Source organism: Perognathus longimembris, chromosome 1, assembly GCF_023159225.1.
Source record: "Perognathus longimembris pacificus isolate PPM17 chromosome 1, ASM2315922v1, whole genome shotgun sequence".
NCBI lineage: Eukaryota > Metazoa > Chordata > Mammalia > Rodentia > Heteromyidae > Perognathus > Perognathus longimembris.
This window is the reverse complement of record NC_063161.1, coordinates 132836973-132861271: the sequence shown is the minus strand read 5'-3', so window position 1 is coordinate 132861271 and position 24299 is coordinate 132836973. Positions and strand designations below refer to the sequence as shown.

Here is a 24299-nt window from a genome sequence, read left to right as displayed (position 1 = left end):
CCTCACTTTTATCCTTTTGCCCCAAGACTTGATTATGTCTCAGAGATACAAAGAATGTGATTTCTGCTAGAGTCCATATCCAAATATGCAGATGCAAAGGCTTTGAGGCAAGGCTGTCCCATACATACTGAAGGAACAGAGAACACTGGGCAGCTGGCGAAGTGGTTTTGACTTCTGTACTGGTATTCAGGGAAGGCATTGCTGAGAAGGTGGCATATGAACAAATACCTGAGGAAGGGGAAGTGGTAAGCCACATGGACCCCCGGAGTAAGGACTTTCTTTTCATCTACCCTGCATTATTGTTCTCCTTAACATGTCTCATGATCAAGTAATCTTGATTTAATTTGCAATTTAGCTCCTTCACTTGAATATAGCGTCATGAAAGCAGGAATGTGTGTCTCTTCATGGTGGAATCCCTGGTGTCTAGCTAATAAATATATGCTGGATTAGCAGCAAACTCTCTTTTAGCTACCACCAATCCTTTGATCTCCTACTTACAAAAACACAGTTCAATGAATATTAGCTCTCAAATAAACGACGTTAACTCCAACTTGTTATTAAAATTATTTTTTCAAGTATCAGTGACTGTAGGGGCTTGGGATATAGAGGACTAGTACAAGTGCTTGTCTAGCAAGCATGGGGCTCTGTCTGGATTCAATCTCCAAAACAAGAAAAAAAATAATTTAAAATATGATGGTTATTTTAAACTGAAGCAACTGTCACTGTGTCACCAAATTGTATTGGAGAACCAGCTGGCAGATTATTTCAGAGCCAGAGTTCCCAACAAGCAGGCCCTAGTCAAGGCCACAACATTCCTGCAAGGAGTGCACAAATCCAAGGAGTGCACACGTCCCAGCAAGCCATAAGTGCTGCTCAAACAGTGGTGAATACCATGAACTTATACTCATTTCTGTTTTTACAAGTATGCTGATGCTACTGGAATTCACAAAAATAAGCGGTTACCAAAGTCACAACAGCATTTAATAATTATGTATTTAATCAAGCAATGAATACTAGAATTATTAGTGATGAGATCTCACAAGAGCATCCCCCCCCCTTTTTTTTCTTTTTTTGTCACTTGTGGGGCTTGAACTCGAGGCCTGGGCTCTGTCCCTGAGTCTTTTTGTGCTAGGTTAGTACTCTATCACTTAAGACCTCCTTCTTGAGAAGAGTAGAAAGCAATGCTTGTCCACATGGCTGCAGTCTGTAAGACTTTTTCTAAAGCATGCTAGCTAGCCTTCATGGAATGCTTTAACTCTATAAGCATCTTTCTGGAGGGAAGGGCAGTTCTAAGCCTAGCCTGCAAGTTGAAGAGCTCAACGCTGTTGAGAAGCACATAAATTCAGCACAACCCAGAGGGATAAATAGAACTGTTAAATATATGTCTTTGTCTCACGGATGTCAGGCTCTTCCAAGCTCACATGCAATTCTTACATTAGCTGTATCATTTTATGCACCAAATAAAAAGGAAGTTAAAGCATAAATATTATCTAATATGTGGTGCTTTAAAATACTTCAAGTTTTGTTAAATCCTTGGACACCATGACTTTTTTTTTTGAGATTTTTCTGAAGGTGGCAAGTTAAAGTATATAGGAGTAATTTAGCTATAAAAATTAAGATTATTATCTTTAGTACAATACCTGCCATTCAATAGTTACTCAATAAAAGTAGAAGCATGGGGTGGATAGGAAATGGTCTGAAAATACATGCATTAAATGGCTAAGGGTATAATGATAATAAGCCTTGGTATATTGGAGAAGTTTTTAGTATAGAAATTTACAGTACAGTATTTGAACTATCAGAACTTCCCAGATTTTTTTTACTTGCCTCATAAACACATCAGTTGGTAAGAAGGTCAGAAGGTCTCCAAGATCTCCAGCCTAATAGGCAAAAAGTCTTTTACCACTTCGACAAATGGTTTTGGAGAAGAGTTCCTTCAAGAAAACAATTCCTCAATATCTACAAGCCAGCCCAACCCAGGAAAGCAGCATAGGACATGCACTCAACCTCAAAATGGGGAGCTGGGAGGAGCAAAGAATGCTAGTGGGCATCTTAACACTAACTCTTCCAAACTCTGCTGCTCCCACACTAGGAAACTGAGACTCTATGTAATCATTCCAGCTCTCACATTTTTTTTATGGCCAGATCGTCAGAAGAAAGCCCAACTTTGGGCTCCCAGACTAGGGCTTCCTTTCACACAGTTGCTTCTAATATGTCTAGCAGACTTCTGAAAGTTAATTTTGAGTTAGGGAACACACACAGTAACCTGGAGGCATGTGTAGTGACTCATCCTTCAACCAAGCAACTTACCCCATTGAAATTTAAAGGTGACATCCAAATCAACAGAAGTGCCAACTGGAACAAAAATTCAATGACAACACTTTACAGCCACTTTTATCCTTCCCCTTTTTGCAACACAATTCATGTGGGCACCCTAAGATGTTAATTAATGTACCAATTTGGGCAGGTAATGATAACCTTTAGGGAAGCAAAATTTGAACAATCTTCACTATAGTTCAAATTGTATTTTGTAAGTCATAGTTTTCATTAACTTTCTGAATAATCTGGTTTTGATGCATCATTCTAGACAGATGCATTTTGCAATTAATTGAGCCAGGGAGCTGGCTCAGTCATTTGCATTTTCTGCTTCCTGTAGCCATGGGTACCCAAAAGATTTTTAGCAAACTAGTCTCTCATGTACACTTTCTATTTTCTCAAACATTTTCAACTAACTGTACCATTTAGTTCATCTTCCTCATTGCATTTTTTCATGTCTCAAATTTAAGTTGTAGTGTAGCACTAAATCCCAAAATCAATCTGAAAAATTAGATGCAACTTCTGTCACTTGAAAGTGTCCAGAGGCAAAGCACTTATCTCTAGGTGTAATCTCAGTTCTTGCAAAGGGAGAAAAGAGTTGGATTATGAAGTACTTTTTCTTTACATTCATATTAAATATCCAACTAGATTATATCACACAGAGAATTTTAAAGAGAGATCCTCCAAGGAGTTTAAATCTCTTAGTGCAACACACAATAGTCCTTTCAGCCACATTCAAGCAATATACTTAAAAGGGCATTAGTGAGGATTACATTTCACTCCCAGTCTACAGGGACTAAAATCCAAAGGCACTGCCAATTGCTGTTTCACTGTCCATTGTGTTTAAGTAGCAAAAAGGAAGACTGTGTGTCACCCAAATGGCCCTGGAGTAGGCTACAGGAGATGCGAGTTCTAATCTATCTTGCCTTAGAACAATTCCCACGAAGTGCCAGTACTTTGCATGTAACTGACACTCAATGAGTATCAGTTGTGTACAACTGCAGGGGAAAAAAGTCTCCTGTGACATCTCTTATATTCAAAAGTAAAAGGTCTTTACACCTCTGTCAAAGAAAGAAAGAGAGACAGACAGACAGAGAGACAGAGACAGAGAGACAGAGAGAGAGAGAATTTGGTTTGAAGAAAGATGAAAGATAAAACGTTGTTTGCTGTTTGCCTCAAAGAGCCAAAAGATCTTTAGAGGGGTTATCTTTAAAAAGTCTTGCAAATATTTCCATTTGGCACCTAGGAAAACCCGGCTCAAGGTGTGCAACTGATTCATAATCACAAAATTATTAGGCTGAGAGGCCCAGATTCCAGGCCTGGAGAGCACACACAACGTTCATATACCTCAAAGCAGCCCAGGAAGAGATTGGAATGTGGGTCTAAGTTTCACTTCTACAGGATATTGTTTCCAGTGTCTAGGCAGAACACTTTTCTACAAAATTCTCATCTGCACGACTGGGGGTAGGGTGGCAAGAAATGAACCCGATTAGGTGTTTTGTGTTTGTTTTTTTTTTAATGTTTTTGTTTTCAGGTTAGGTTTGGTTGGACGGTTATCAGAATCCTTTGGAACCCGAACTTTGCCAACACAGTCAGACATTTCCCTTCCTTGTTCTTTGAAATCATCTGTGAGTATGAACCGAAATCTATATACCCCTCAAGTGGATGGGAGCAGAGAAGTGCCAGCTGTAAATTCCCTCCGGAAAAGTTGAAGACCCGACCCCGTTGGGGGGTGGGAGCGGGGTGGGGGTGGGGGTGGTGGAAGAAATGCGGGCGAAGTTGGATCCACGTCTCCCGGCCAGCGCTCACCACCGTTGAGAAGAACGGATGCATGGGTCCGGCATTTCTCGGGCGGCCTGCACGGGCTCGTGTGCGGTGGCTCCTAAGGGCGAGCTACCAGGGGGTCAGCGGCGGGGCACCGCGGCCCCCGGAGGAGAACCGCCGCGGCGTCCCTCAAGAACCACTTCCTGGTCAGCATCTCCCGCCCCGTCCACGCCCCCGCTGCGGCGTTTGCCCACCCGGGCGTCGCCGGGCTCCCCGGCTCCCCAGGCGGCCGGCACGGCCGTCCGGTTCCCTTCAGCGATTTAAATCACAACGCTCTGGAACCCTAACTCCCCCGGCGCCCTCGCCGGGTCTCCGGGGCGTCGGACCCGGGTGTCCCTAGCGGCTGAAGGAAAAGAGGCCCAAGGGCCTGAGGAGGGACCCCCGCCCGTCCCGCGGGCCACCCAGGTGCACCGCACCTCCAGACGCCGGCCCCCCGCCCCCGCCCGCCGGGACTCCGCACCTGTCGTGCGGACCCGCAGGACCTGCGCTTACCTCGTTCCGGGGGGGGCCCCCGGCCCGTCCCCCTCGCCTCTGGATCCTGCTCCCGCCGCCGTCTCCGCCGGGGTCCCCGCCTCAGCCACCGCCCACTTTCGGTTTCCCCCGCACCGCCGGAGCCGCCCCGCGGCCGGCCGGCTCGGGAAACACCTCAGGCCCCCGCGCCCCGCCCCGCTCGGCCCCGCCCCACTCCGCGTTGGCCCCGCCCCCCGCCGGCTCGGCTCAGCTCTCTGCGCACGCGCGGGCGCGTCGGTCCCCACGCCGGCGTCCTCGCGTGGGAAGGGAAACCGACGCCTCCTAGCGGTTTCTGCGCGTGCCCACGCCGGGGTCGCGGCGGACGCGGGCTTGCGGGGTGGATGCGGGCGCGCTTCCTCGGGGACAGCGCCAGGTAACGCGTGGGGCTGAGCTGGGGACTCGGCTTGGGGGGGTGGGGGGTGGGGATCAGGGGGGCGTGGCGGCTCGGGGTGCACCCTGGCCGACAGTTCATTCCGCATTTGCCCCCTTCTTTTCCTCCACATCCGGGACTGTAGCTGCGTTATTCTAGACATTCCCCCCTAACCTGGCCGGCTTGGAACCCCAGGTGTCCACAAGCCCTTTGCTCGGGTGTCATGCTTGCCCCCACCTCCATCCCCAGCCAGGCCACACGCTATAATGTCAGTCTGGCTCTCCCCATCCCCTCCTCTGCTTGTTACTGCTCCACACCGTGCAAGGCATTTAGGATTCCCTATTCTCGGATAATGCCCAGAACATGACAAGTTATTAAATAAGCATTTGTCGAATTTGCTCTAAAATCGAGTACCCAATTTTCATTCACTGCTGCATGAGTAATTCCCTTAAGAACACGCTTTGATCAACCAACGTCCACCCTTCTATGTGTCATTCTCTAAGCATTTACTCAGAGCTTTCTGCTTACTCAAAACGGTGTGATTGACACACAACAAGCCACATGTGTCTAAAATATACAATTGGGTGAGTCTGACATGCACACCACTGTGAAACAATCACTGCAATTAAAAAATAATCATATTCATCACACCCAAAAGTTTTCTCATGCCCCTGTTGGAACCCTTACTTCCTGTCTTAGCCCCCAATTGCTCTTCGGCTGTTTCTATGGGGTTGATTGCAGTTTCTAGAATCTTATATAAATGTAATAGTTTAATATTACTGTCTTTTGAGGGGAAGGTCTGACTTCTAACACTCTATGCTGATTGTGATTATTCTGTATTGCTGCATATGCCAGTAGATTATATCTTTTCATTACTGAGTAGTATTCCATTATACTCATGTACCAAACCTATCATATGACCCTGCAGTTTCACACCCAGATATTTACCCAAGAAGAATGAAAATATGAATGCTCACAAAGACCCATGCAAGAATATTTGTAGTTCTGTTTGCCATATCCCCAAATGGAGATGTTGCAATTATCTTCAGCAGGTGAATGGATAATTAAACCAGCATAAGCCTGTGCTTAAAGAGCTTTCAGCTCAGTGAAAAGATGCAGTAGGCGATACATTCGGCTGATATACCATGCTCAGGACTTGGGCTTTCTATTAAAGGCAAAAAGGAACTATTTGAACAGAGCTTTCTTTGAACACTGTTTCCTTTCATACTCTCACATCTGGTCCCTGACTAAATATGCCTAAATGCTGGGTCTGAAACTGCATCTCCTCTGTTCTGTTTCAGTGTATTTCAGACCTCTTCCTCCTTTCCGTATCCTACAATCCACCACTCCAAACTTGTCAGTGGCTTTAATGAAACAAAAAATACAGCCAGCCTGCAATTTGGACCCTGCAGTGTTCACTATATCCTTAGTGCTACATTAAGATAAGAGAGATTTTTTTTAAAGTAAAGGAACAGAGAGAATGAAAAATCAGAAGAAAAAAATCTCCAGAGTTTAGCATACAAAATATATCATAAAAAGATTTGAAGTGGGGCTGGGGATATGGCCTAGTGGCAAGAGAGCTTGCCTCCCATACATGAATCCCTAGGTTCGATTCCCCAGCACCACGTATACAGAAAACGGCCAGATGGGGCGCTGTGGCTCAAGTGGCAGAGTGCTAGCCTTGAGCAAAAAGAAGCCAGGGACAGTGCTCAGGCCCTGAGTCCAAGGCCCAGGACTGGCAAAAAAAAAAAGATTTGAAGTGACTCCAGGCCTAAGAGCCTACATTCTTCCAAAGGTGTCCCATATGTGGACTTTGCTATATACAAAGAAAAATGCTCTTCAGCTAGTTTTTTTTTTTTATCAAACTAGCTTTATTAATGAAGTTTCCATAAAGCAAATATTTTAAGTGTACCATGCTCTTGAGTTTCAACAAATGTAGTTCATCATGTACCTGCCACCACATGCAAGACACAGAACTAATTCATTACTCCAAAAAGTTGCCCTGTGCCCTCTATGGTTAATTTCCTCCTCATCCCTCCACCTCCTGGCATCCACTGGTGAGATTCCTTGTCACCATAGCTTTGCTTTTCTAGAATGTCATATAAATGGAATCTGCAGTGTATATATCCTTTTGTGTGTAGCTTCTTTCAGTTAGCATAATGATTTTGAGAATCATCCCTGTTGTACCTGTCAGTAGTCAGTTCATTTTTATTGCTGTGTAGTGTATAGCTGGATATGGTATTGTTTATGTATTCCCATTTAATGTGCATTTATGTTGTTTCCAGTTTGGGGCTGTTATGTATGAATGCTTAACCACTTCCTTAGTTGGGCCTTGTATGGTCACATGGTTTCCTCATATACACCCTGGGGAGTAGAACTTGCAGGTTGTAGAGTAAGTGAACTGCGCAAGAAACAATCAAACTTTTCTCATATACTGCATCATTTTGGACCCCACTCCTGTCCACTACCACTCCTTTAAATTAAGACTTCTGGTTACTCCAGCGACTTGGAATTGTTAGCCTTTTTAGTTTTAGTATTCCAGTGGATGAATAGGAATATGCCATTGAGGCATTGATTTGCATTTCTCTATGGCTAATGACATTGAGCATCTTTTTAGTGTGTATATTGGCTTTTTTTTCCAGTCCTGGGGCTTGAACTCAGGGCCTGAGCACTGTCCCTGGCTTCTTTTTGCTCAAGGCTAGCACTCTATCACTTGAGCCACAGCACCATTTCTGGCATTTTCTATATATGTGGTGCTGAGGAATCGAACCCAGGGCTTCGTGTATAGGAGGCAAGCAGTATACCCCTAGGCCATATTCCCAGCCCCTACACTGGCTTTTTATATATGTTCTTGGGTAAAATGTCCATTCTATGGGTCAGTTTTTAGCAGAGCCATGTCAGAAGTCCGTGGGTTGCTGATCTTTATAGGAAGTCGTGTTTTCCCCAAAATGATCCAAGGCCCAGACAGTTTAAGAACTCATCCATGTCCTGGATATAATTGGATTTCAGGAGATTTTAGGGGTATTAAAGATGACATAGACGGCTTATTCCTTAGACACAGTGGTTCTTACCTTTTCTGGAAAAGGACACCAGAATATGTGAAAGAAACACATAGATAGAGAATCTGGGGTGTGATTTCACATAGGGTTAGGAGTCCTTAGAGCCCTGCTGTGGACTCACATTACAAACTTCCTTAGGGGACAATGTGTCTTGGAGCCCAAAAGAGCAGAGTTTCAAAATGGACCAAACTCTAGTGGAGGACATTATTTCCCAACAAAAGACCAAACTTATGTATATATGTTCTTAGATCCCAGAGAAGGAGCCTATAGCTCTGGGGTCTTTTTTAGGAAAAGAAGGTAAACATTTGCCATTTCCAATGCTGTAGGGAGGTTTTTGGTGTTCTGATTTGGTAGGGGAGGTGGATAGGCATTAGGCAACAGCCTATCAGGTCACACCTGTCTGGAGATTTCAACAGAAGGTGTTTATTGTGGAAAGGAAGTGAAAATCAAGACCCAAGTATAAAGAAGGAAGAGGACCCTGTTTCCAGCTTACTCTGAGTGGAGAAAGATGGAAGTATTTCTATTGCAAACCCTCCATTGAAAGCCTTTCAGGAATTTTTTTTTTGGTACACATGGGAACCTGCTTATTTGGGGAGAACTATATTATATACAGACACTAAGATACCTGTTCAAGGCAACCATGCCCAATTCTAGTGACAGGCTTGAGTCTGCCTTCTCTCTTCTTCTCCAGCACCATCTCAGCAAGCACCATTTAGAGTGAAAAGGAGACAGCACCTATATTTCAGGAACATATGTGAAGCAAGCTTTTTTTTTTTCATCTCATTTTGGTATTTGCAATAGCCTAAGAAAGATCCATTCCTCATGCTCACTCTCTCTCTCTCTCAGAACCTCAGACCTTACAGCTACCCCTTCTAAAATGTAGAGTGGTGATTTGAGAGACCGCTGTCTCTCTGAGCATCTCACTTCTCATATAAATTTGTCTATTATTTCTTTATATTGTCTCTTAAAAGAAAACACAGACCAGAACCCAAACTCATGTCCATCACTTCCTATGCCATCAAATGAACCGCAAGGTCTTAGCTATGGCATTATTCAGTGTCTTGAGTAATTCCCTTCACAAGACACCTTCCTAGAAGCCCTCACCTGAGATGATTGCTCTTTTAGCTGAGCTTCCAGATCACTCTGTTTGTCCCACTGATACATTTTAGTGTTTCTTCCTGAAACAACTTGGGAAGAGATCTCATTTTATTCATCTTCATCCTTCATACATTATTTCATTACAAAAAGTCTTAGAGACATCTTCTGAAGCTCTTACATATTCAAAGTTGTTGTACGTACAAGATGAAACCCAGCCTCATGAACTTTTTGCTTACATAAGGCCAGGAAGAACAGATTCCTGGCAAAAGGAATCTTTAGACAGATCTACTTTTGATTTACCATTAACATAATCACTCTCCTTTCTATCAGCTGTTGCCTCATAGATGAATGCAGAGAAATTTCTAGCCAACCACATTTGTTTTAACTGAGTAAGGAGAAAAGGGGGAAATACAAAACAAAAGGGAGGGATTGCCGGAGCCCTGCTTAAATCCAGGCCCTTGTCAAGCTATGGATGTGCTGATCAAGCAAACCCCCCTAAGCTGCCCACAAAGGCCTCCAAGGTGAGTCAGCTGAAAAGGCCTAATCCCCAGAAGGGACTGATCACCAAAGCTTTAGAGGCCACATGGCCATGTAACAGTGGGAAACAGGATAATGAAAGCTTATTGTGTAGAGAAGGGTCACAGAACTATCAGGATAGGGGCTGTACTATCTAAGAGATCCTCTTGGCCCTCAAGAGTTGTGGGCATTCACACAGCTAAGCCCTAGACGAGACCTCAAAATAAGAATGGTTCCAAGGAGGTGGGTATTAAGAGTTGTCAGGTTTCTTGGAGACCCAGCTGTTGGGTGAGCCTTGTAGATGGAGATAACTGTCACTTTAATGAAGACGTTCAATCACAGTGTTACCAGTTCTGTAATAGTAAACTTGCTGGTAGAAGAATTATGCTACAGTGCTTACTGGGAATAAAGAAGGAAGGAGGCAGTGAGAAGAAGCCACACAGTGCATAGGAGATGTGCAGTATGGATTCACTATCTCAAAGAAGCAGGTAGTATTCAAGGAGTGTGAGTTCAGAGCAGAAGTGTACTATATAGGCAAGATCCTTACCTCTTAGACATTTGACCTGGATTAAGATACTCAAGCCTAGATCTTTTGTTTAATTCAGAGCTTGCCTTAAATTCAAAGCCAAAGGCTTTGGTTTTGATTCTAGTCTCAGTTTTCCTTTGGTAGTAAAGTGAATCCAGTAAATAGCAAAAGAGCCTTCCATGGTTCTCCAAGGAGCTTGGCCATACAAGAGGTTTTTTTAGTTGCCACAGTGATCAGAGCCAGCTGCTGGGTGTTAGTGAGTCAAGTTGGATACTTACTGTCCTTTCCTCTTACCAGAGAAATTTCCCTTGCCCCAGTCAACATGTGAATGTCTTGCCAGTCATTTCTGTAGATGATAAACCTGTTTTGTGTATTAACAAAAATAACTTTTTCTAATTTTTTTACTGTATAGTGAGTTTTATAGGTAGATTTTCTTTGTGAATTTCATCTCAGGAGAATGCACAGGGTACCAAGTACCTCTCATGGAAGAGGAGTACTGGTTCACATAGGTTTGGATGCTCCTGCTGAAATTCTCCAACAGCCAACAGCCAATGCCACCGGAGACAAAGCTAAGCAAGACGTTACAGTTTACACCAAGAGGCAGAGATACATGCATTTATCTTTGGTAGAATTCTGTGGCCCCCCCCATTTCAAAATTATTTTATTTTCCCTTGCATGCCTGTTAAGGAAGCTAAAAATTCTTTCTAGTGGTCATCTTGCAATTGACTTAACCCAAAATTCTCCTCTTATCCCCTCACACTTTCACTTTAGCCCCAGTAGCACACCTCTATACCCCCAGCCTGGCTTTTTGCTAGTTATTTTGGAAAATAAAGTCATATAGACTCTTCTGCCAGAGCTGGCTTTGAACCATGATCATCTGGATCTTAGCCTCCTGAGTAGCTAGAATATAGGCATGAATTACCAGCATGCAACAACACACTTAGTCTTTTTCATTTAAAGCCAGCATCTTTGATTTTGTCCTCTTTATACAGGCATTTTGTATTTGCACTTAGAACCCCGAACACTGGGAAAGAAGTAGGAGGAGTGTTATTGGCTAATAAGAGATAGCCAGCTACCAGCCAGAGTAAACCAGGTAAGGAGATTCCTTAGAGTTACCAAAGCTGACTCTGCAGTGGTCAGCACACACAGGGCTTTGCTCTTCCTGTGCAGTGTACATTCCTGAACAAGTTTGAAGGCTGAACTATATAAACTTGAACTTGCTTATAAATATCATTGCAATTATGGGTACCCTATTTACAGAGCATATGTATATTTGCAATATCTCCCTAATCATGACTGCAGAACTCCAGTGCTTGTCATGGTTTACAATAAATATTTGCAATGAATGAATAAATGATTATAGAAATCAAGCCCATCCACTTTCTATTCTGCCATGCTACTCCTGTTTATCTAATGAATGAAATAAAGTACCCTTAAAAGCAAGGAAAAATGTAAAAAAATTTTTTTCACTATCAAAACCTCTATGAACAACCATGTACCTAGAATATTGGTTAGCCCATGTAACAAATCTGGGTTACCAACAACCTTAGTCATTTGGGGCTACTTTAAGCACCATAGACTAGGTGGCTAACAAATAATAATAAGTTTATTTCTTACAGTTCTGGAGGCTGGATGTCCAAAATCTAGGTGCCAGCTTGGTCCATTTCTGGTGACACCCCTCTTCTGGGTTGCAGACTGTTGACTCCTCATTGCGTCCTTACATTGCCTTCTCCTTGGAGCCTCACGTAGTGACCAGAGGGCAGAAAACTCCCTGAGATTTCATTTATAAAGGCACTAGTCCCACTCATGAGGACTCCACCCTCATGGCCTAGATCATCTCCCAAAGGCCCCACCCCTTCCTCTGTCACATGTGTTTGGGATTTCTCTACAGGGAAATTTGGGGGAAGAGATACAAACACATAATCTATCATAGCTGACAGTTTTCCAGGCACAGCATTGATCTTTACCGTATCACATTCTGTGAATACATAACAATCTCTCTTTTTTCCATACAGCCCTCAAATTTCCAATAGTCCTTCCAGCTGCTAATTTGCATACTTTCCCTCTGGCCACCTCCACAACTGGTAGATAAGGATGGTGAAGTGGAAAATAGACTGGGGGGATGTGACTACTGCACATACCTTTGTCATCTCTAGGTGAACAACCAGGCAGCCTTAGTAGCAGCAGTCTCCCTATGGATAGGGACTTACTCATTTGGGAAAAGTCTGCCCCATCCTCCCTGATCTTTTCTTTTAGCTTCCTGCTTGTCCACTTCCTCCCTGCTTGTCTGAACATGCACCCCCCTCCCTTCACCAAAGGCAAGCCAATGCTGAATCTCTGGAATACAGAGCCAATAGTATTTGTTGATTGGAATAGTACATTTAATTTGAAAACTTATTTTAAGGCTTATATAATAACTATTAACATAGGAATTTTGTGATACACACTTGAGTCATGTTATAGTGAAAGTGAGTTTGAACTTTTCACACGGAAGCTTGTATGTGAATGCTCATAATAGCATGATTTATATAGCCCTAAATGAAAAGAATCTAAATGTCTACTAACTGATGAGCCTGTAAACGACCTGTTTTGTGTTTGTGTTTGTGACTATTATCAGCTATAAAAAGTAGTGAGAATGACATCATGGAAGAAGGCAGAGGGGGAAGCTTCAGCAACATACCACTCTACCATAAAAACTACAGAACTGACACCTCTGCAAGGAATATATGCAATTGGAAAATAAACATTTTTTGTATAAAAATGTACTAAGAACTTAAAACCAACAATATCTTAATGAAGTCTCACAAATAAAACAGACTTTCCAAATTCAACAACAAAGTCAAAGGCATAATAAAGTGGACACTCAATCTGAATAGGCAGCTCACCAAAGAAGATACATGAGTGGCAGACAAGCACATAAAGAGATGTCAACGACTATATGTCATTATGAAAAGGAGATACTACCATCTACTGTTACAATGGCTAAAGCAGAAAGCTGATAGTAGCAAATGCTGACAGTGTTGTGAAACATCACTACTGGTGGGAATGCAAAATGACACAGTCACTTTAGAAGACAGTGTCTTATAAAGCTCAACAATCTCCCCTTATGATTCTGGACTTGTCTCCCTAGTAGAACATACCCAACTGATCACAGCTTTCTTCACAATTGCCAAATACTGAAAGCAACCAAGATATCCTTCTAGGTAATGGAATCCTTCTAGGTAATTGAATTTTATATTTTCCCTATTCCCCAAAGACCTGTGTGTTACAGGTTTGCTACTGGAAGGTGGCAGAAACTTTAAGAGGAATGTAGGCCAATGAGGCTATGTCCTTCCTCCTCTTCTTTCTCTTCCTCCTCCTCCTCCCCCTCCTCTTTTTCCTTTGCCTCTGCCTCCTCTTCACTTTCAAAAGGTGGGTGGTTTTATTCTACTGCAATCCTGCCTTGACATGAACCCTCTCCTAAAAGTAGTAGGTTAACTGATTAGAACAGCTAAAACTGTGAGCCAAAATAAACATTTTTTAAGGGTTGATTATATCAGGCATTTGTAATCATAACAAAAAAACTGACTAATACCATTTTCATACACTGGGAATATTTTTTAAAAAATGAGATGTCTAGTTACAAAAAGAAGAAACATAAATGCATATTTTTTAAGTTGAAGAGGTCAGTTTGAGAGGGCTGCATACTGTAGATTCCAAGTATATGACATTGTAGAAAATGATGTAGAATGTCAAAGAATAGGAGGAACACAATGAAAGTATATGGTAATATAATGGTAAATATGAGATATGCATTCATCAAAACTTACAGGACTCTAAAAAGAATAAACTCTAAGCTGTAGACTTCATTTGTTCTTTTTAAAAATTTTATTGTCAAAGTGATGTACAGAGGGGTTACAGTTTCATATATAAGGCAGTAAGTATATTTCTTATCCAACTGTTACCTCTTTCCTCATTTTTCTCCCACTTTCTCCCCTACCCATCCCCCCCATGAGTTGTACAGTTGGTTTACAGCATATAGTTTTGTAAGTATTGCTATTGCATTGGTTGTCTTTTATCCTTTGTCTCTCCATTTTGATGTTCTCCCTCCCTAGTTCCAATAAACCCATATACAATACCCAGAGTACCAAAATCAGTCACAGTGACATCAGGGGTAAAACTATAGGGAAGGAAGACAAAAGGTGTATTGAAAATAACACCAATGATAAAGCACTTGTTTCCATAACTTGGAGTTCATTTTACTTAGCATGATCTTATGTGTTCATATGTACACAGCTATTCAGCTACTGTGATCTTCTGCTAGGATTACCATAGATTTGTATTTGTACTAATTATTCCCAATGAGGGAAACCATAGTGTCTATGTTTCTTTAGGTCTTGCTCACTTCACTTGGTATTACTTTTTCCAAGTCCTTCCATTTCCTTACGAATGGGGAAATATTTTTCTTTCTGATAGAGGCATAGAATTCCATTGTGTATATATACCACATTTTCTTGATCCGCTCATCTACTAAGGGGCATCTGGGTTTGTTCCATATTTTAGCAATGGTAAATTATGCTGCAATGAACGTCATTGTGCTGGTGGCTTTAGTGTGGTCTTGCTTGTAATCTTTTGGGTAGGTGCCCAAAATTGGGGCTGCTGGGTCATGGGGGAGCTCTCTGATTAGCCTTTTGAGGAACCTCCATACTGCTTTCCAGATGGTTGAACAAGTTTATACTCCCACCAACAGGGTAGGAGGATTCCCTTTTAGCCACATCCCCTCCAGCATCTGTTGTTATTCGTTTTCTTGATAATGGAAATTCTTACTGGGGTGAGGTGGAATCTCAATGTTGTTTTGATTTGCATTTCCTTTATGGCCAATGATGTTGAGCACTTCATGTGTTTCTTGGCCATTCTCATTTCCTCTTCAGAGAAGTCTCTTTTTAGGTCTTTAGCCCATTTGTTAAGGGGACAGTTAGTTCTTTGAGTATTTGTTTTGGTGGAATTTAATTTTTTGACTTCTATGTATACTTTAGATCTGGTGCCTTTGTTGTATGGCTATCTCCCAATCTGTAGGCTATTTATCTTGCAAGCTATGTCTTTTGCCCTGCATAAGCTCTGCAGTTTGATGCAATCCCATTTGTCCAACCTTTCTTTGGTTTGTTGTGTTTCTGGGCCTTTGTTAAGGAAGTTTTGTCCTGTGCCAAGGAGCCCAAGTGTTTCTCCTATGCCTTCCTGCAGTGTTTTCAGGGTATCTGCTTTTACCTTAAGGTCTTTGATCCATTTGAAATTGATTCTGGTGCAGGGTGATATGTAAGGATCTAGTTTTAGTGTGTTATAGTTGTTGAACCAATTTTGCCAGAACCATTTGTTGAAGAGGCTTTCTTTCTTCCATCTTGTTTTTTAGCTGCTTTATCAAAGATTAACCAGTCATAGGTCTGCAGGTTCATTTCTGGGTCTTTGTTCTATTCCATTGGTCCTTAGGCCTGTTCTTGGGCCAATACCAAGCTGTTTTTATTACTATAGCTTTGTAATAGAGTTTGAAGTTTGGTATTGAAATTCCTCCAGCACTGTTCTTCCTGCTTAGGATTGTTTTTGCTAGTGGGGGACGTCTTTCATTTGTTCTTAGTGAACTCATATTAAGCCACCTGCAAGAGGTTAACAATAGAGCAACTTGTGAGAGAGCATGTGAGAACTACTGTATTATCTGTGCTTAGTTTTTCAGTATACCTAAAACAGCTGTAAATATTGAAGTATATTCAGTATTTTCTAAAAGTAAATAACTTACTGTTAGAGGAAGAACATATAGTATAGTGTATTAGTTAATTTTCCACTACTATAATCAAAACCTGAGGCTGGATAACTTACAAAAAGATTTGGCTCTAGGCTGGGAATGTGGCTTAATGGTAGAGTGCTTGCCTGAGCAAGCATTCCTCAGCACCACATAAACAGAAAAAGCCGGAAGTGGTGCTGTGGCTCAAGTGGTAGAGTGCTAGCCTTGAGCAAAAAGAAGCCAGGGACAGTGTTCAGGCCTTGAGTCCAAGCCCCACGACTGGCAAAAAAAAAAAAAAAAAAGATTTGGCCTCCAGTTTTGGAGGATGAAAAGTTCAATCAGCATGGCTCTGCCTCTGGTGAGACCTTCTAACTGTGTTGCCTCTTGGCAGATAGCATCATGGTGACTGATCAGATGGGAGTGGAGGATCCCATAGCAAGATAGGAAGTCAGAGAGAGGGCCAAGAGACTGTCCCTTCTGAGGCCATACCCCAGTGGCCTAAGAACCTACTTCTAGGCTCCACTTCTTGTTAAAGGGTCCATTGAGAACCAACCTTCTGACATGAATTTTTAAGGGTCACACTCAAACCATAATATTCTTTTTTACTTTATTTACAGACTTTTAAAACTTAAGAATGTCATTATTAGCTGGGTGCCAGTGGCTCAAGCCTGCAAACCTAACTACTACCCAGGAGGCTGAGATTTGAGGATTGTGGTTCGAAGCCAGCCGGGAAGAAGCATCCATGAGACTCTTACCTCTAATTAATCACAAAAAAAATGCTGGAAGTGGCTCTGTAGCTCAAGTAGTAGAGCACTAGCCTTGAGCAAAAGAAGTTCAGGGACAGCGCCCAGGCCCTGAGTTCAAGACCTAGGACTGGTGAACTCAAGGCCTGGCGCTGTCTCTGAACTTCTTTTGCTCAAGGCCAATGCTCTACTACTTGAGCCACAGCTCCACTTCTGGCTTTTTTGGCAGTTTATTGGTGATAAGGATCTCACAGACTTTACTGCCCAGGCCGTTTCTAGCCATTATCCTCAGCTAGGATTATAGGCCTGAGCCATTGTTGCCTGGCAGATGTATTTTTCTTCCCTGACATTTAGTCAACAATACATTTTGGTAGAGTTAGTTTTCACAGTTATCAATTCTTGCTAGATGTGTTACTAGTTTTTGTCTCCAAATTCATCTGCTGAGTGCTGTAGTATTTGGAGGTGGGAATTTCTGAAAAATGGTTAGCTTGAGAGGGATCCCTCATAAATGACATAGTGCCCTTCAGAAAGCTTCCTCTCTGCTCTCTGTGATCTGAAGACACAGCAGAAAGACAGCTGTCTATGAACAAGGAAGTAGGCCCTCATCAACAGTGGCATTGTCATTGAAGACTTCTTTGCTTCCAGAACTGTGGTAAATAAATTTCAGTTGTTTATAAGCCATCCAGTTCATGGTATTTTGTTATAGCAACCTAGATAGAGTAAGGCAGTTTTTTGGGGGGTAGATTAATTTTTTAAATATAATTTTAATATTATTAAAATGTTACACAGCAGGGTTACCATTTCATAAATCAGGTAATTAGTACATTTCTTCTTTGGACAAGGTCACTTTTTCTTGCACTTTCCCCTAGTTTTCCCGGCCCCTTCCTGTCTCCTGCCCACAGTTACATAGTTCATTTTCTACATAGCGTATACTGATACCACGGCTGCATTTGTTCCCTCTCTTTTTGCATCTGACCTTTGTCCCCCCTAAAAAAACAAAAAAGAAAAAAAAAACAAAGAAAAAACAACAACAAAAACAAAAGTTCCTATTTCCCAGAATTCATTTAGATATTTTAAATGGTCAGAGGAATTATGCCTTTGGGTGCCTCCCCTAAGAATATCCTCCTTTAATCTGTGTGAATGCTGAGTCCTGTGTAAGTTAACATGTCCAGTTGTATTTTAAATCTAGCTTCCTCATAGAGAAAACATATTCTGTTTGTCTCATTGAGCTTTTCTTACCTCACTTAACATGATTTGTTTTAGGTCCATCCATTTTCCTGCAAATGACATAGTCTTATTCTTTGTAATGGATGAGTAAAATTCCATTGGCTATATGTACCACATTTTTTTAATCTACTCATCTGTTACAGGACATCTGAGCTGTTTCCATAACTTAACTATTGTGAATATTGTAGCAATGAACGTGGATACACACATGTGTTTCCCGTATCCTGACTGGTAGTATTCTGAGTAGATACCCAAGATGCCATATGGCTGGGTCATAGGGAAGTTCTATGTTTAATTTTCTGAGGAACCTTAAAACCACCTTCCAGAGTGGTTGTACTAGTCTACATCCCCACCAATAGTGCAATCAAGTTCCTATGGGAGGGAGTAGGTTAATTTTAATTAAATATTTCCTCATTTTCTGGGTGCTGGTGGCTCATGCCTAGGGGGCTAACATTTGAAGTTCGAAGTCAGATTTTTGGTTTGAAACCAGCCCAAGCAGGAAAGTCTGTGAGATTCTTTATCTCCAATTAACCACCCAGAAAAGCCAGAAGTGGAGCTGTGGCTCAAATAGTAGAGCAGTGACCTTGAGGGGGTGAGGAGAAAGCTCAGGGACAGGGCCTAGACCTTGAGTTCAAGTCCCAGGACCGGCACTCACTCCCCACCCCTCAAAAATGTTTCCTCATTTACCATGAGGATCAAAATGGCAGGACCAATGTATTGTATTTCTTTGGTTACAGATACTAAATTTTGATTCAGCTTTTTAAGAACATGCTATTCCTTTAAGATGATTCATAGCTCCCACCACCCCCATCCTTCCCCTTTTATGAAATAGAAAAGGGTTTTCTTAGGTCTCTTTACAAGGTACAAGGAGAGGAAAGAGCACTGTGCTTCCAACCATCCTGCTTGGGAGTTGGAAGCAGAGGTTCTAATCATACACCCTGATTTGGAACCAAGTTTTCCCCATCTCTGTGAATGAATAAGCACCAGGAAACAAAGCGATGTGCTGTGTAAGCAAATAACCAGTTCCTCTGAAAGTAGTCCCTTCTCTTCTTCCTGTTGGAGTTTAGTGTAGGAAAAGAACTCTGGTAAGTTTCAGTTTTCATTTTCCCCTAGCTTGTAAGTATGAGATTCCATTGTAGTCAAGGTACAAGTTGACCAAATTAAAGAAATAAATTCCTAACCTCTCTCACAGATAAGGGTGACCAGACTAGGTGCAGGCCACTGTGATGTGACCAGAATTGTGATATGGGAAATTGGGAGGTGGCCTCCATCCTGCCTTTATTTATCCTGCCTTTCTTCTGCAGTGCACATGTGGTGTTGATCTCTCTGTCTGGAGCTCCAGAAGCAGCCTTTCATGGAAAAGGAAAAAGCTCCATCCTTGACCTTGATGGTGACAGCCACACACTAAAGGACAGGAAGAAAGAGATTAGTTTGCACACCAGGTCAGTTTGTACTGCCTGTCTGCAGTCTCCAAAGTTCTGTGTTACGTAAGAAAGAAATGACTCTCCTGTTTGTATCACTGTTGTTTGGAAAGGTTACAGTAAAGTCATGCACTGTATAAGGATCTTTTGGTCAACAATGGACTATGCATATGATAGTGGTTCCATAAGATTATGGAGCTGAAAAATTCCTGTTGCCTAATGATGTCACAGCAGTTGTAATTAGTGTCCTAGTGTATACCACATTACTCACATGCATTTAGTGACACTGATGTAAACAAACCTGCATTGCTAGTCCCATAAAGTGTACACAGTTATGTATAGTATATAATACTTGAAACAGAATGACTATGGTACTGGTATGTATTTACTGTATTCCTTATTTTAATTTTTTTTTTTTTTTTTTGGCCAGTCCTGGGCCTTGGACTCAGGGCCTGAGCACTGTCCCTGGCTTCTTCCCGCTCAAGGCTAGCACTCTGCCACTTGAGCCACAGCGCCGCTTCTGGCCGTTTTCTGTATATGTGGTGCTGGGGAATCGAACCTAGGGCCTCGTGTATCCGAGGCAGGCACTCTTGCCACTAGGCTATATCCCCAGCCCTGTATTCCTTATTTTAGGACATCCTCCTACATATAAAAAATGACTATAAAACAGTCTTCTGTGTTTCACAGGCAGCAGCCTTATACATCTAATGTATGACCTGTCCTTTGTTTGCATCAAGAGACAATATTGGTGATTGACCTGTACAATCTAGATTTGTGTAAGTATGTGATAATCTATGATGATCACATGTGACAACATCACCTAACAACACAATTCTCAGAACATGTTTCCATTGTTAAATGACCATGACTGTATATGTTGCTTTATCTAATGTGAGTTTTGCTTTTGTGTAGCCTTGGATAAGACATGTGCCTTCACTGGACCATCCCCTTATGCATCATGCCCAGGTAGACATTGAATTCTGTGTATGATTCTGAGACCAAGTGCTTTTGTCTTACCGACATCAATCCGCTTTTATTAGATCAGCATCTAGTTGTTTTGGGGGTAACTACTCATCCTCAGTCTTTCCCATCCTTAGTCCTGCTTCAGTGAGATGAAAGCATTTCCTGGTACATGTGGCTTGGGCCCAGCAGGTATATTGAGAACCTGGCCATATTGAGCTTGCAGGCAATGAGGCAAGAACTCACTAGCCTGTTCTTAGTCTAGATACAAAACCCTGTGGGTGTGTGTGTGTGTGTGTGTGTGTGTGTGTGTGTGTGTGTGTGTAGGCAGGGGGTGGGGGGGAAGGGTGTCATGGACATTTTGCCTGGCCTTTATTAGTGGCTTCCTTAGCATCTGCCTGTGTTAGGGAACACCCAGATGTTCCTGAGCCACTGTACCTCAATACTCCATCCTGTGTTGATGGAACTTGACACCACATCTTCATGAAGTGTATGTTTATATGCTCATTGTTCCAAGTCAGAGGAAAACTGAACCTAGGAGACAGACAGGTCTAGACCACTGGAAGTATACACAGTCCAAAGAATAAGCGACAGATCTGTTTTAGACCAGTGTATATCCCCCTCAGTCAAGGAACAAAAGAAGTTAGAGTAAGTTCTATTGTAAGTCAATGGCATCTGGTCTCTGAGCAACATGCCCAGACGCCCAGAGCATTGGCAGGAAGAAACTTAGGACCTTTCCTAAGGTCCTGGACAGCCTTGAAAATATAGCAACTGGATCCATTTTACCTCTCTGAGTACCTAGCACTATGATGAGCCCTCTCCATGACTTGTAGACAGGGGCTACAGCAGATAATCTCAGTTTCCTCCTGTATACACTAGGGGTCTTGGAGTAAATGACCTCAAAGATGCCCATGATAAGCATGTGCCCATTGGCCCAATTCTCCATCAATGGCCCATTATGTTCTGAGACCCTGGGAAAATGCTTTTACCTTCAGAGCAGAGAGGGTTGGGGGCTTGGTGGGTGATAACCTGCTGTAGAGTACAAGGTGCCAGAACACTGGATCCTTTAAGTCTTCATTTGTCCTGGCTGAGGCAAGGATGCTTCCTGAATGAACTGAACAGAATCTCACAATATCAGACCCCTTTATTTGTGTCAGGTGGTGTAGACAAGGGCAGGTTTCCACAGTTTCCCACCCTCCCCCTAGGGTCTCCAGATTACCTGCCTTGTTGCCTTCATGCCTTGGAGAACCACTGCCAGGAGGCCTCCCGAATCAAGTCTGTGACTTGTGTGTTGCTGTTCCTGCCTGGGGGCTAGAGTGATGGTGCTGGCCCCCATGTGTGGGCAGCCTCTTCAATCAGTGGTGCCCTGGGCTTTGCAGCCACAGAAGAGTCACACAGCAGTCCTTCTGTCCTCCTACCACAGGCCCACCTTGTACCCCCCCTATGATTTCCTCTGGCATCAGAACTAGAGAGAGTAGGAATGTGGGATGGAGGGGGAAGGGGTTCCATGATCTTCCCTTTTATTCTCTCAGCAACTCTTTCATGAACATTGACTATGTACAAAGTAACAGGTCAGCACAGGGTGGGGTACTGAAAACTCCTGAGTCCTCCCTGGACCCTCAGAGCACAGTCTGGAGGGGGACACACAAAGTATGAGTGCAAGTATATGTGATGAGTAGAGTGAAAACAAAGCAGGATAACAAGAAGTAGGGTTGGGGAGCCATGAGGGTGGGAAGTGACATGCTGTTACCAGAGACACAAATGGGAGCAGCTCTGAACCATGTCAGGTGATGGCGACACTAATACAACATAGTTTGGCAGAGGCAAGGCAACCTGTATAACCAGAGGGCTCTGCAGGCCATTGGTAGGAGGCAGGACCAGCTTCTAGGCCTGGTAGTCTGCACTGGTGGAACCAGGCAGATTTCAAGTTGTATTAGGCTCTGCATCCCTCCCATTCTTCTCATTCTCCCAGCCCTAAGTCTGCACATTTGTTACCTGTAATGCTAGCACATTGTTTTTAAGTCACCTGATGATGAATGACCTAGGAAGCACACTGGGATGGTCCCCACTGTGCAGGTTTCTGGTTGGCACTGGGGTGTTGGGGTCAGCAGCTGACCCCAACACTGGGGGAGAAGGGGGATTCTGAGAAGCACAGTGAACTAACTGATGGGATGGAAAAATGAGGTTCTGAACACAGCTCTGATCCCATCTACTCTGTTGGCTTGGATGCATTCAGATCTTGCTGGTGATGGTGACATTGTGCATTTCAGGAGATGACATGGAAGAAGGGGAAGAATCTGCAGGCCAGAGAAGCCTTTGGGTAAGTCTCTTTGAAGGAAGGGGCCCAGATGATGAAAACTGGTAATAGATACCAGCAGAACTTAGAACTCTGATAACCAGGACCCCCCCCCCACTTCCCAACCCCATGTTCTAGAAACAGCTACCCACACATCTCACTTGGCCATAGACTCTCCAGAGAGCAAATTGTTTCCCCAGTTTTCAAGGATCTGGCCCCAGAAAAATCCAAGCTGAGAGTCTTTTCCATCACTTGAAGACATTGTCTCTGTGAGTGATGAAGCTATGGCTTCAGGGATAGATTACAGTCCACTTTGCGATGGCACAAAACAAAGCTTTATTTGATGTCAGGGGAAGACTGGGACAAGTACAGGCCCTGGAGGGTATTCATGGAGCGCTTCCAGCTGTCCTTCCAATGCTGGGCATCCTTCATCTGTGCACTGTTGTCATCCTGGATCTTCTTCAGCATCTCTGTATATGATGCTAAGAATTTCTGGAGAAAAGCAGGAAGGCCCATGAGGAGGGAGCCCTATACTGCCTGCCTTGAATAAGCATCAGTACATGTGCCACAGGTCATTCCTCATCAATTCACTCCACAGTCCATTGAGTCAGTCCTGTTTTCCTCCTTTTACAGATGCCAAGACTGAGGCTCAGAGATTTAACTAGAGTCACCCAGCTTGAGAGGCTGACTAGGACCCATGTCTCTAGGGCTCTGGGCCCTGTGGCTTCCTGACCTGTCCTGCAGTGGAGCCCTCCAAGTTCAGCCGTCCACACTTCTGCAGGATGTTGTGCCTGGGCCTTCAGCTCTCATTGAACTCAGGAGGAGTGTGATTCTGTTTCCTAACCTGGGGCTAGAGACTAGCCCTAGGGAAGCAGCCTGAGGGAATCAGCAACACTGGGTACTTAAGTTTCTCACAATGTCTAGCCAAGGGACTTTTGGGCAGGACAGAGTTTCTCTCTGGGCACCAGGACGCAAGGCCCATGGGTCTTCAGAGCAAGGAGAGGGCCCTCAAGTGAGGGTGCAGCCTTCTCATCAAGCTAACCCCACAGGCCTGGGACCTGTTCCTAACTCTGCCACTCCTTAGTGACAAGGCAATAATGTCTCTAGGTATTAGTGTCCTTCTCAGTGAAATGGGGGTAATAATTACATTTCCACAGAGGTTGCAAGGAAGATTCAGTGAGATGCCACATGTCAGAAACAGAAGATAAGCATGTGCTGGTGACTCACACCTGTAATCCTAGTTATGTAGGAATCTGAGAATGGAAGATTAGTTGGAGGCCAGCCCAGGCAGAAAAGTTCATGAAACCTCCTTTTAACTAATAACTGGGCATAGTAGTGTGTGCCTGTCACCATAGCTATTTAGGAGGCTGAGAGCTGGAGGATCATTGTTCCTGGCCAGCCTGAACAGAGAAGACTGAGACTTTTTCAACCAAAGAAGCTCAGTGTGGCAGTATATGCCTGTCATCCCAGCTATGGTGGGAACTGACGAGATCAGGCGCGTTCAGGGTGGTATGGCCGTAGACTATGGTGGGAACTGAAAAATAGGAAGACACTGTGCTGTCAAGCAGGGAGCAAGACTCATCTCAAAATAACCAGAGCACAAAAGGTCTGGAAGTGTGGCTCAGGAATAGAGTATCTGCCTAGTTAGTACAAAGCCCGACCCCTAACCCCCTACTCCCTA

The 24299-nt window shown here is 43.3% G+C and overlaps 2 protein-coding genes across 4 annotated transcripts in view; both read right to left on the bottom strand.

Annotated features, from left to right (window-relative positions):
* Positions 1–4770, bottom strand: part of Tdrd7 (tudor domain containing 7) — a 58732-nt gene extending 53962 nt beyond the window's left edge. For 2 of the 3 annotated variants that reach the window (XM_048337466.1, XM_048337566.1), the window contains exon 1: positions 4129–4188. In XM_048337466.1, the coding sequence (XP_048193423.1) occupies positions 4129–4149 (21 nt within the window). In that variant the 5' untranslated portion in view covers positions 4150–4188. Of the gene's footprint in view, positions 1–4128; positions 4189–4632 lie in introns of those variants that run through there. The other variant, XM_048337538.1, reaches the window with a different exon arrangement.
* An 18184-nt stretch (positions 4771–22954) lies between these two features.
* Positions 22955–24299, bottom strand: part of Ccdc180 (coiled-coil domain containing 180) — a 51359-nt gene continuing 50014 nt past the window's right edge. The window contains exon 37 of the mRNA XM_048348298.1: positions 22955–23110. Coding sequence (XP_048204255.1) covers positions 22955–23110 — 156 coding nt within the window. The remainder of the gene's footprint in view (positions 23111–24299) is intronic.